The sequence below is a fragment of the Acomys russatus genome, chromosome 10 (genome assembly GCF_903995435.1).
Source record: "Acomys russatus chromosome 10, mAcoRus1.1, whole genome shotgun sequence".
NCBI classification, from domain to species: domain Eukaryota; kingdom Metazoa; phylum Chordata; class Mammalia; order Rodentia; family Muridae; genus Acomys; species Acomys russatus.
In genome coordinates this window covers 46,017,715-46,030,314 of record NC_067146.1, presented here as the reverse complement: position 1 = coordinate 46,030,314, position 12,600 = coordinate 46,017,715, and the positions used below count along the sequence as shown (strand labels likewise).

The following is a 12,600-nucleotide window of genomic DNA, read 5'->3' as shown; positions in this document are numbered from 1 at the left end:
AAAAGTTGTAGGAATTTAGCCAGGCGTGGTGGCGCATGCCTGTAATACCAGCACTCAGGAGGCAGAGGCAGGCGGATTGCTGTGAGTTTGAGGCCAGCCAGCTCTACAAAGTGACTCCAGGACAGCCAAGGCTAACACAGAGACCTTGTCTTGAAAAAAAAAAACAACAACAACAAACAAACAAAAAAGTTGCAGGGATTAAATAACATAAAGTTTGTTTCTCGCAGTTTAAGAGAGTAAAAGTCACGATTTGTTGAGACTTTTGGTCTCTCTCCTGAGTGGTTTGCTGCAGCCAGTGTCTCTCAGAAGCTCTAAGCTCTAAATGATGGTGAGAAATTATTGCCTTGAATGTTTTTTTGTTTGTGTCTTTATTTTTCTCTGACTATCCTAGTCCCATCAGATTGGGACCCACCTTCCTGACATCATGTATCTAATTACCTTCTAACATGAATGCAAATGACTCCAAACAAATCACACTGGAGATGAAGATTCAACACAGAAACTTGGGTGTGTATGATCATTGTTCCCAAAAGGACATTAGCTTTCAATGTAAATAACACACTTGGTTAGATCATTTTGACAGATAAAGTATTGTTGCATTTTTACACTTCTGATTTAAGTAATAGAACTCTGCTATATTTATCTTCATTACGGGCCCCAGTCTCTGTTACAATGAGGTTCTATTTTAGAAAACCTACAGTTTTATATATTTGAGCATTGACTTACTTTCTGAAAAAGTATTAGTAACGTTCACCAAAGGTTTTATCTGGAATATTTTCAGAGTAAAGAGTGTATAGTTCTAAAAAAAAGAAGTACATACTTTGTCTGATGTCAAGATACCAAAATAGAAAAGAGATGAATGCTTCATCAATGAAGAATACAGCAAACTCTTCTCATCCTACCTACTGAATAGTAGACATTCAGAAGCAGAGTGAAATGTCAATAGTAGGTTTAGAAGTCCTAGCAATCAGACCTTCTCCAAACAGAGCAACTAAAGTACTGAGTGTGTCTAGGTGGATTACTAAAAGCTTGCATAGTAAAGAAGTTTCATTAGCAAATTGACATCCTTGAGTCATGGTTGAAACCATTCAAGTCACTTCATTAAATTGCTCTCTAAAAAGATTTTGGCCTGGTTTATTGTATTTTCCAGACGTAACGAGGCTGTAGAGGGGATTACAGCACTGAGCCATGGACACCGCTGAGAGGTTCGGCTCACCATAGCACATGTGAAAATGTTCACCTCAAAGCATTACGCAATGGCTCTACTCAGTGTCTGCAGCTTTAAATCATCATTTGTTTAGAAATAATTGCCTTTCTCTGGGATCCAGGCTTGAAAACCTTACAGTCCTCAAGCACAGAGAGGAACTCAATCATTTGATTAAGAGAGTTTGGCTCTATCTATAAAAATAAAAATAGTTTTGCACAGTTCCACCAATGACAATGGCACATTTGATTACATTGATGTAAAGCTCAAACAAGCAAGGTCAGATATATTCTCATGTTGAATATTTTAAAGTCTTTGTCTCATGGTATGAAACACTGACTGGTATGTTAGTCTTTACCACTTAAAATATGAAGGTATTCCCTCAGTAAAAGTGAGATGGGAAAAATATTAAAATGAACAAATAGACAAATTAAAATGAATCAGAGTTGCTACCAAAATCTTTAAAGTATGGTTGTTTGTTTGCAAATATATGCTTAATTGTTAAGTAGTATTTCTAATAAATTCAGTGCAATTTGTAATACCAGGACATTTCTTCATGCAAACTCTGATTATGTGATTCAGAAATCACAGAGTATTTTGTATGTATTAATGATTTTGGACCATACCTTTCAATCTGATCTTAGGTCATTGCTGAGAGATTGTACTAACCATTCCCAACTGTCCTCTGTTTTCATTGTTGAATTTGTTTGTGAAGAAATAACAATCCCTCAAGCATTGATGCATTCTTACCAGAACATGGATGGTCACCTGAGCAGTAGCACTTCTCTGCCTGAGAGGGTCAGGGAGAGCATCATTTGCTACATCTGTGACTCTCACGGCCATCTTATACTGAGAAGCTACTTCCCTGTCCAGAGAACTCAGCAGCCTTATTGTTCCTAGCACAAAAACAATACAAAAGGTGTTATCTCAGTGTTACTAAGTAGGTTCAATCAATGCAAATAACCCCAAACCTGTATAAATGAAGTCTTTGTGACAGGACCAAATAGAAATTACATGACATAATCATTTTTGTTACATTTTTATATAATTATTTCTACAGCTAAATCATGGCAGATGTTAATCCATATATTAGTCACCTACTGTACATTTCTAGGCATTTGGAAGAACACATGTGTGCAAAGGCTTTCTGAACTTCAATATATCAAAGATCAAAGCTTCAGGGTTTACTCTGTGGTTGCTAAGAATTATGGATACAGCTAACAAACCACGGTGAACAGTATGTAACTCAAGGGAAGGCCTCTGATAAAAAGTCTTCATTCCCAAGAATACCAGCTAAAATATATTTAAAATGAGATCTGTATGTTTTATTTTAAATTTTGAGAGTTTCATACATGAATATAGTGTTTTAGCATAATTTAAACCCTTCCCTATTCCTCCTCTATCTCATTCCATGACCATCTTGAACTCATTACCTCTTCTTTTATAACTGTTATTGTTGCACATATATGCATACATATATGTACTATTGTATATTATATATACAATTTACCCAATCCAGTTAGAGTTACTGGTATGTAACTCGTAAGCTCAAAGCTTACAATTTAGGACTGGGAAGCCTACTAGTGAGCTTAAATTGCCGCTAGAGGAATCCTAGTCTCCCTTTTATTGTTAACTGCCATCAGTGCTTTTACATTACCTGTATCTGATTCAATGTAGAATTTTGGAGGTATTCCAAAGTTGCCTTCAACAATGGTGTACTGCATATTGTTAAATGGCCAGTCTCCATCTGTAAATGCAATTTTTCCAACTAGTGTATCAATTGGACTGTTTTCATATATGTTGAAGGTAAAAGCCATCACAGATCCAACAGGATTCAGTTCGTTTATACGGCTTACCCTTAATATGATTCTAATGATGGCTATGGAGAAAAAGAATTACAAAATATATATAAAGCAATGATATGTCCTCTTCAATAATTCTTATTTTTCCTTTATACCAGGCACTGACCTATTAGATTTTATATGCAAAGATTTCACAGATACGTTCATACTGATGCTTTATTAATAAATTGTTAGCTTTTAGTTATAGAGTCCTTAAAACTAAGTTTAGCATAAAATGCTTTATTACTGATTTTAAGTAGTCTCCAATGTAGAACAAATTGATTCATTGTTGAATATCTTAAACATGCACATTTTACAGAAAGACTATATTAAAACTGTCTTCAAGGGACTGCAAAGAGCTGTATTATGCATTTGAGAGAATTATCTCAAACTAATTCTAGTTTTATTTTGGCTTTCAGTGTTTAAACAGTAATATACATGAACTAAATGAATTAATTTAATTATAACTATTTATATGCATTATTATAACTTATGATTGAAACATCTTTATCTATGAAAAATCTAAGAAATAATATTTAAGATACATAGTATCTTACTTAATTTAAACTATGTTAATATATTGATTTGATAACATCTTACTTGAGAGCACAGGAGTTCCTTCATCAGACACTCTTACAAACAATGTGTGTTTAAAGTCCATTCCTGCAAAAATTATGTTATCATAATCTAGATGCATAGGTCCAATCTGCACATGAAAAATAATATATTATTAGTTTTGTTTTGATTGTATACCCACTTTGCCAATTGGGTACCCAAAGTGAAGATAGTTAATAAGTAAATAAATAAATGTGTCATCTTACAATACTATTATTGTTTAGTTGAATGTTCTATGAACCACAGACACAAGCCATGTATTAGTTTTAGCTTAAATAGTAAACACAGGAAAAATTTAAAACATATGTAATTAATTTTAATAAAGTACTTTATTCAGGAAAACATTTTTAAGTGCTATTGTTTCAAAATGTAACAAAGAGGGAAAATACAGGACATGCATATACTTTTTATTAATAATAATCTGGTGGAGAATCTTGCTTGTTTCACAGTTTCAGTGTAACTGAGAAAAATTGCTTTTCAGGTGGTCAAGGGTGTGTTTAGCTACTGGCTTCCACGGGACAGTTTAAATTCTTCCTGTCCAGCAGACTCTATGACTTTATATATAATTTGACTGTTTTGTGGTTCTTATTGCTATAGATAACTTATTGTACATATGTGAAATGATATAAATGTGTATGTAAAATATTTAACTAAAAAAACTGTAAAAAAAAAAAAAAAAAAAAAAAGGCTAGGAGAGATCAGGGAAACAAGGCACATACCTAAACACAATAAAGGCAATATATAGCAAGCCAATAGGCAACATCAAAATAAATGGAGAGAAATTTAAAACAATTCTACTAAAATAAAAAACAAGACAAGGCTGCCCACCCTCTTTATCTGTTCAGTATAGTACTTGAACATCTAATTAGAGCAGTAAGACACCTAAATGAGATTAAGAAGATACAAATGGAAAAGAAGAAGTCAAAATATCGCTGTTCATAAATGACATGATACTATACATAAGTGACCCCCAACATTCTACTAGAGAACTCAGACAGGTGATAAACACCTTCAGCAAAGTGGCTGGGTAAAAAAATAACTAAAAAAATCTTTATACAGGTGATAAACAGGCTGAGAAAAAAATCAAGGAAAGAACACTCTTCAAACTAGCCACAAATAATATAAAATATCTTGGTACAAATCTAACCAAGAAAGTAAAAGACCTATATGACAAGAATTTCAAGTATTTGAAGAAGATATCACATGATGGAGAAATCTCCCATGCTCACAAAACAATAGGTTTAATATAGTAAATGTGACCATCTTACTAAAAGCAACCTACAGATCCTACACAATTCCCATCAAAATTCCAATACTATTCTTCACAGACCTTGAAAGAACAATTCTTAACCTTATGTGGAAAAATTAAAACCCCACAAGCTAGAACAATTTTGTATAATAAAAGAACTTTCGTTGGTATCACCATTCCTGATTTCAAGCAGTACTACAAAGCAATAGTTGAAAAAAACTGCATGATCTTGGCATAAAAACAGACAGGTTGTTCAATGGAATTGAATCAAAAATAAAACACACACACACACACACACACACACATACACACACACACACACACCTCTATAAACACTTGATTTTGATAAAGAAGCCAGAATTGTACAATACAAAAGAAAGAAGCTTTAACAAAGTTCTAACTACATGTCTACAGGTAAAAGATGGCAAATAAATCCATATTTATCATGCTGCAGAAATCTCAACTCTAAATGGATCCAAGAACCAAACATAAAACATGATACAGTAAATCTAATACAAAAGAAAGTGGAGAACTAATTGGTACAGGAGACAACTTCCTGAACAGAACACCAAAAATTCAGACATTAAGAACAATAATCAATAAGTAAAACTTCATGAAATTGAAAAACTTCTACAAGGCAAAGAGTGCCATCAATAGGACCAAAAACCAGCAGCCTACAAAATAAGAAAAGGTCTTCACCAACCTTAGATCCTATAGAAAGCTAATATCCAAAATATGTAAAGAACTAAAGAAAGGAAGCACCAACAAACCAAATAACCCAATTTTAAAATGTAGCACACAGTTATTCAGAGAATTCTCAACTCAGGAACTGAAAATGGCACAGAAGCACCTAACTAAATATTCAATGCCCTTAGTCATCAGGAAAATGCAAATGAAAACAACTCTGAGATTCTATCCATTACCGGTGGATGCACAATCTTGTATAAGCACTGTGGTAACCAGTCTGGCTGTTTCCAAGAAAGATTGGAACAGTTCTACATCAAGGCCTAGCCATACCTCTCCTGGGCATATACCCAATGGTTGCTCTACCATACCACAAGCACACTTGGTCAACTATGTTCATAGCAGCCTTATTTAACAGCCAGAAACTGCGAACAACCTAGATGTCCCTCAACCAAAGAATGGATAAACAAAATGTGGCACGTGTATATTATAAAATTCAGCAATTAAAAACAAAGACATCATGCAACTTGCAGGCAAGTGGATGGAATTAGAAAATATCTTCCCGAGGGAGGTAACCCAGACCTAGAGAGACATGCATGGTACGTACTTACTTATAAGTGGATATTAGCCATAGAGTGGAGGATGACCACTCTAAAATCTACAGATCTAAAGAAGCTAACTAACAAGAAGAGCCTGAGGAAGAATGCTTGAATATCACTTAGGAGAATAAATAAAATACATGTCAGAAGTAGATGGAGGGAGGGAACTTGATGAGAGGAGAGGTGGGGATGGGAACAGGGAGTGGGCGTGGGGAGAGTGTGGGAAAAGGAGGACTGGGAGAAAGAATGAAAGTCAGTGAGGGCCATCTCTTGGGTTGGGGAAGCTCTTGGGAGTCTGTGGGAGTGAACTTAGGCAGAACTCCTTGCAGATGGGGATATGCACCCTGAAGTAGCCATCTCCTGTAGCGAGGTGGGACTACCAGAGGAGAAAAGGGGATACTAACCAACCCATAAAACCTTGACACAAAATCTGCCCTGCTTACAAGAAGTTTAGGAATTAAGGTGGAGCAGGAATTGAGGGAATGGCCAACAATGACTGGCCCAATGAGACCCATCCCATGGGAAGGAGCCACAACTGACGCTATTAATAATACCCTGCTATGCTTGCAGAGAGGAGCCTAGCATAACTATCTTCTGAGAGGCTTCATCCAGCAGTTATGGAAACAAATGTAGAGACCCACAACCAAACAATAGATGGCGCTGAGGAGCCTTGTGAAAGATTGGGTAGAAGTGTTGATTGAGAGAGTCAGAAGGATCAAGAACAACACAAGAAGATTAACAGAGTCAACTGACCTAGGCCCATGGGTGCTTACAGAGACTGAACCACCAACCAAAGAGCATGAACTGGCTAAGCCTAAGTACCCTACACATAAGGTAGCAGACGAACATATTGTTCTTTATGTGGGTCTCCTAACAATTGGAGTAGATATTGTATCTGACTCTGTTGCCTGCCTTTGGATCCCTTTCCCCTAGCCTGGCTGCCTTGTACGGCCTCAGTGGGAGAGGATACATTTAGTCCTGTTGCAACTTGCTGCACCAGAATGGGTCATACATCTGAGGAAAAGAAGAGGAGAAAGTGAGGGGAAGGGGTGTGAAGGTAGAATTGGAAGAAGAGGAGGGAGAGAGCTACAATTGGGCTGTAAAGTGGTTAAATAAATCAATTAATAAAAAATAAAAACTGAACATTAAAAAGCAATTCAATTAAAAATGAAGTATTGAAATAAACAGAGTTTTCAAAAGATTTTGAAATACAAATTACTGAGATATATTTTTAAATGTTCAGCATTTTTATCCATAATAAATATACAAATTATAACTGCTTTGAGATTTTATCCTTCCTCAGTCAGAATGGCCAAAAATAATAAAACAAATGATAGCTCATGCTGAGAAAGATGCAAGCAAAACATAACAGTCATTTTTGGTGGGAGTGCACACTCATACATAACTATGAAAATCAGTATGGAGGTGCTTCAAAAACTGTAAATTGATCAGCTGCAAGATCCTGCTATATCATTCTTGGGTATATGTTAAAGGATTGTACATACTAATAGAGACACTTGGTCATCATGTTTGTTGATGTTCTTTTTATAATTCTCAGAACTTGGAAACAGTCTACATGTCCAAAGACTGGTGGATAGATAAGAAAAATCTGGTACATTTATACTATGTAATATTATCAACCTACCAAGAAAAATGAAATTTGAAGGTGAATACATAAATTTTTAGTTTTAGTTTTAGTTGGGCTGAGTTTGGTTTTGGTGATGATGTTGTTGTTGTTTGGAGGTTTTTTTTCTTAGGTTTGTTTCATGTTTTTTAGTTTTATCAGTTCGTTGTTTAATATGCTTTTTTGTTATTGCTTTTATTTGTTTTGTTTTGATTTTTTTTCTTTTTTTGGTTTTTTGAGACAGGGTTTCTCTGTGTAGCCTTACTGTCCTGTACTCACTTTGTAGACCAAGCTGGCCTAGAACTCACAGAGATCCACGTGCCTCTGCCTCAAAAATGCTGGGATTAAAGAAGTGTGCCACTACCGCCTGGCCTTTGCTTTGGTTTTTTGGTTTTTTTGTTTTTAGGGGTTTTTATTTGTTTGTTTGTTTGTTTGTTTTGTTTTTCCAAGAATGAGAAAGACCATGAAATTGGCTGAACAGGAAGGTGGGGGCACTTTTGAAAGAGTTAGAAGAAGGGAACTAATTTGATCAAAAAATATTGTATTAAATTCTCTTCTTTTTCTGTATTCTCTTTTCACACAATACATGCTGACCATGGCCTCTCCTCCATCCTCTTCTCCCAGCACTCCCACCTCTCCTCTCCCCCAGATCCATTCTTTCTACATTTCCCTTTAGAAAAGAATAGTGATATCTACTGAACACTACATAGCAAGATGCTGCAAAAACTAGGTACAGCCCTCATCTGAAGGCTGGAAAAGGCAACATAGTAGTAGAAAAGGGGTCCCATGAGCAGACAAAAGAGTGAGTGACAATCCTACCACCACTACTAGGAGTCCAACAAAAACTCTGACGTAAACAACCACAGATTGTATGCAGAAGGCTTAGGTCAGCACCTCACAGGCTCCTTGATTTCCACTTCAGTATCTGTGTGCCTCTATGAGCCCTGATAAACTGATTCTGTGGGCTTTCTTCTGGTGTCCTCCATGCCTCTGGCTCCTATTAAAACCTTATTCATTGTTTTAACATAAACTTTTAGTGCATGCTCTCAATCTGAGCTTTGAAGAACATAAAACTTGTCCCCATCTTTCTGTAACATGCACTCGTTTTGGGTTGTCAAAGAGTTAATGAATTATAGTTTTGTATTAAAAACTTTGTATGTAAATTATGATCTTGTTGTAGTTAAATAGTTGATATTGTCGAAAAGCCGTAAATATTATTCTTTCAATATTTCTATAATAAATATTAAATTCGTTAAATGCTAAAATTGTGTCATTTTATTTAAGTGGCTTCTCTTCCCTGCCTTGGAGAAAGATAAGAATTTAGGCATAATAATAACCTTTCACACCTAATTACCCTTTGAGTAAAATAACATCTTTTTATTACAATCCTTTAGCAAATGGAAGAAAAAGAAAAAGTAAATTGTGTTATGTATCAGTGAGTTTAGCATCTTATATATGGTTGAATGGATTTGATTCTATAAATCGTGACTGTTTTCAGAGAATTAGTAAAAATTAGAATTGTTACAAATCAATAATTTTGCTGGTTGTTCAGATACTTCACACTCTGTGTTAGAACTCCTTAAATATAAATAATTCAAAGAATTATAAAAACTTCCACTATTTTTATATTTACTACTTCAGGCATATTAGTATTTTTCCACCATTATCAGATTATAGATACACTTAGATTACAAAGATCTCTTTTCATATTTCAATCCCAACAACCTTTGCAGTGACGAATTTGTCTCATTGTGACTTTTAGAAGTCATTTCTTGCTATCCACTGCAACCAGCCAGTTTCACCTGGCTATCCCTCATGCATTAAGTCAATAATTAGTAGAATCCCAATCAGCACTATACATATTCCAGACATTCATTTGGTGTTGAACTTTTTTCTTTTATTTTCTAACTAGGGACCATTGAAATGTTTAATTGGTCGACAGAGGATCAGAGACAAAATATTGAGAGAACTCAAGGACAAACCTATGACGCAGACACAAGGCAGAAGAAATATCAGGGTTGGATTCGTATGAGAAATGTATACAAAAACTACTAAGCTATACAAAAGCACCTGAGTAGTGGAGACAATTAAAAACTAAGAAGTTTTCTAACAAGATGAACAGTATAAATTTCAAAACTGAAGACATCCATTTTTAAGATCATGGATGTGATTTTCTGCATTTCTTTCACACAACATGAGGTGGCAAGCATATGAAGGGTTTGTATGAACTGTATCTTGGATAGAAGTTCAGTGCAATGGAATCCATACCAAAATAAAATATAAATGTACATCTTACTTCCATCCTGCTCATGCACAGAATATTGGGTTGTTTGTAAACAGTTATTTAGATGTGCTGCATTTAATTTCCACATTGAACACAATGCTTAATCTCACTTTGCATAAACTACATTCAAAATGTATGAATGTATCTACATTTAGCCTAACTTAGACTTCAAAATATACTTGAAATGAATATCAATCTATTTTTATCTATCTGTTTGTCTATCTGAGTATCTATCTGCCTACCTATCTACATACACACACACACACACACACACACACACACACACACACACATACACACACATTAAATTAGTCAAAAGTTTTTGAGCTGATGCACACTACAGGATGCAGTAGTAAAGTATGCATGTTTGTTCTACTTAGTTCAAAATTAGCATATTTACCAAACATATTTCAACACATTCCAATTGAATACACAGAGTTTTATCCCAAAACTATTCTAAGAAATTCATAACCTTCATAGTTCAGTTGTCTAGATCAAAATTGCATTCCATCATTCATCCTGAAGCAAGCCAGGCTTTCAGCAATTTAAGGTTCAGTTGAAAATCCAGGAAGAAGTTCTGCCATCAGCTGTTTGAACTACTGCAGTTCATTAACAATTTTATAATAATAAAAATAAGTGTATTTTTAATAGCTCAGGCCACAGACAGGAGTGACTTTACAGTACTCACTTTCAGTTCACTGTTTGTAAGAGTAAAGGTTCTGTTTGAAAAAGTGTCTTCAATCAAGTGGTAAGTTATATTGTTATTTGGAGTAGTTCCATCCTGATCTGTACAAGTTAGGGAGATTAGAGGGGTATCAACTGGGATGTTCTCAGGAAGTTCAATTCTGCAATGAGTAGAAAAAGTTACATATTGAACTTGGTTTAGTCAGATGATTTTAGTTTAATATAATAGATGACTTGAAATGTGCTTATAATTTAAATAGCCCCTTTGACCATAAGTATTTCCCAGTACCCATGAAAAATTGCATAATACACGATATAGCAGTTGTGATAAAGCTAAGGGAAATGGTGTTACTCTTATGCTAGATCCCTGAACAGCACATTTAAGATGTAATAAATATTACCAAACAAATGACAGTTTGTCCCTCCTCAGGTTGATACTTTTATATTTGCAGATGATAAAGTTCTCTGTGATCTTATGAAATGGACATGCTTTTTCTTAAAACTGGTACAATACCATTCTCCCCACCTTAAAAATAAAGAATCTAAGAACTGCTGACTATTTACATTTAGTTATCAGTGAACTGAGAGAAGTGATTATATATTAAATATTTTCCTGTTTACTAAGACAAAATACTAAGAATCACTAATGAGGAAGGATGCATTTTGGCATAAGTTATGACATGGCAGGCATGAAAACAGGAATGTGAGGCATGTAGTCATATCTTATTTGTGGTGAGTCTCAGAGATTTTTGAGGCCCAGCACATTTTCTTTTTCCTTTTCAGTCCAGAAACCCAATTTTTACTTTTTTTTTTTTAAGGATGAAGGAAATATATATAGTCACATTTATTGAACTATTATAAAAACTCATTGTCAAATATGCTCAGTACCTGTTTCCAAGGTGATTCTAAACCCACTAAGGGTGATAGCTAGTATAACTATTCAACTGACATAAATTTCATACCAAAAATAATCACATATTCACATAGATCTCAGTTTCCCTATAACCGTTGCAAATGGCTTGTGATAGGTCTACTGGCAAATGGTATGGATATTGATAGGTTCAACTACAAAAGTTCCTAGTAGATGCTTAGAATGTGGAAGGGCATCTACATGTGCATCTCCTTTCACTACTTGTGGTTAGAAGTAGAATGTAACAAGATGTCAGACACATCCCTGAGTCATGGACCACAGGAGAGTCAGTAGATTTTTACTATACTTTCCATCAATGCAAAGAAATGCTGATTGGGTTGAAGATATATTGTTGACAGTAACTCAGCAGTCATTTGTTTGGCTATTGCAAGCAACTACAATGGTGTTTCCCATCAGTTTGGAGGGAATGTGTACAACTTAACTTTACATTACACTTCTGCATGAAGCTCAGACATGATCTGAATTAAGATGACACCAGTCCATATGCCAAAGCTCTTAATATGCCTTAAGACCTCAGCCATACACAAAAACATACAGTCAACTAAGAAATGCTGTGAATGGGAGAAATAATATTCCCCAAGAAATAGTCCACCTACTAGTTACCCAATACCAAGTGTCAGCCCTGACAAATATAGAAGCAAGTAACCTTAAATAGACTGAGTAGATTGTAATTAGGAATATATGTGTATATATACTGATGCATGTAATAACACTGAAAACGAAGCCATTAATTTTGAAAAGAGCAAGTTGAGTTGGAGGGTTAGGAAGGAGGAAGTGGAAGGGAGAAATGTTTTAACTATAATCTCTAAATTAAAGAAAGGTAAAACAATCATTTTAGCATGAAAAATAATGAAATGAAAGATAAATTGTCTGTTTTGCTAAGAT

At 34.9% G+C, this 12,600-nt stretch overlaps 1 protein-coding gene across 1 annotated transcript in view; it reads right to left on the bottom strand.

The window, feature by feature from the left end:
- LOC127194141 (protocadherin Fat 4-like) overlaps positions 1 to 12,600 on the bottom strand; it is a 79,205-nt gene that overhangs the window by 31,240 nt on the left and 35,365 nt on the right. The window contains exons 13-16 of the mRNA XM_051151486.1: positions 10,789 to 10,945; positions 3,646 to 3,751; positions 2,862 to 3,083; positions 1,955 to 2,100 (exon numbers count right to left, since the gene is read on the bottom strand). Of these exons, the coding sequence (XP_051007443.1) occupies positions 1,955 to 2,100; positions 2,862 to 3,083; positions 3,646 to 3,751; positions 10,789 to 10,945 (631 nt within the window). The remainder of the gene's footprint in view (positions 1 to 1,954; positions 2,101 to 2,861; positions 3,084 to 3,645; positions 3,752 to 10,788; positions 10,946 to 12,600) is intronic.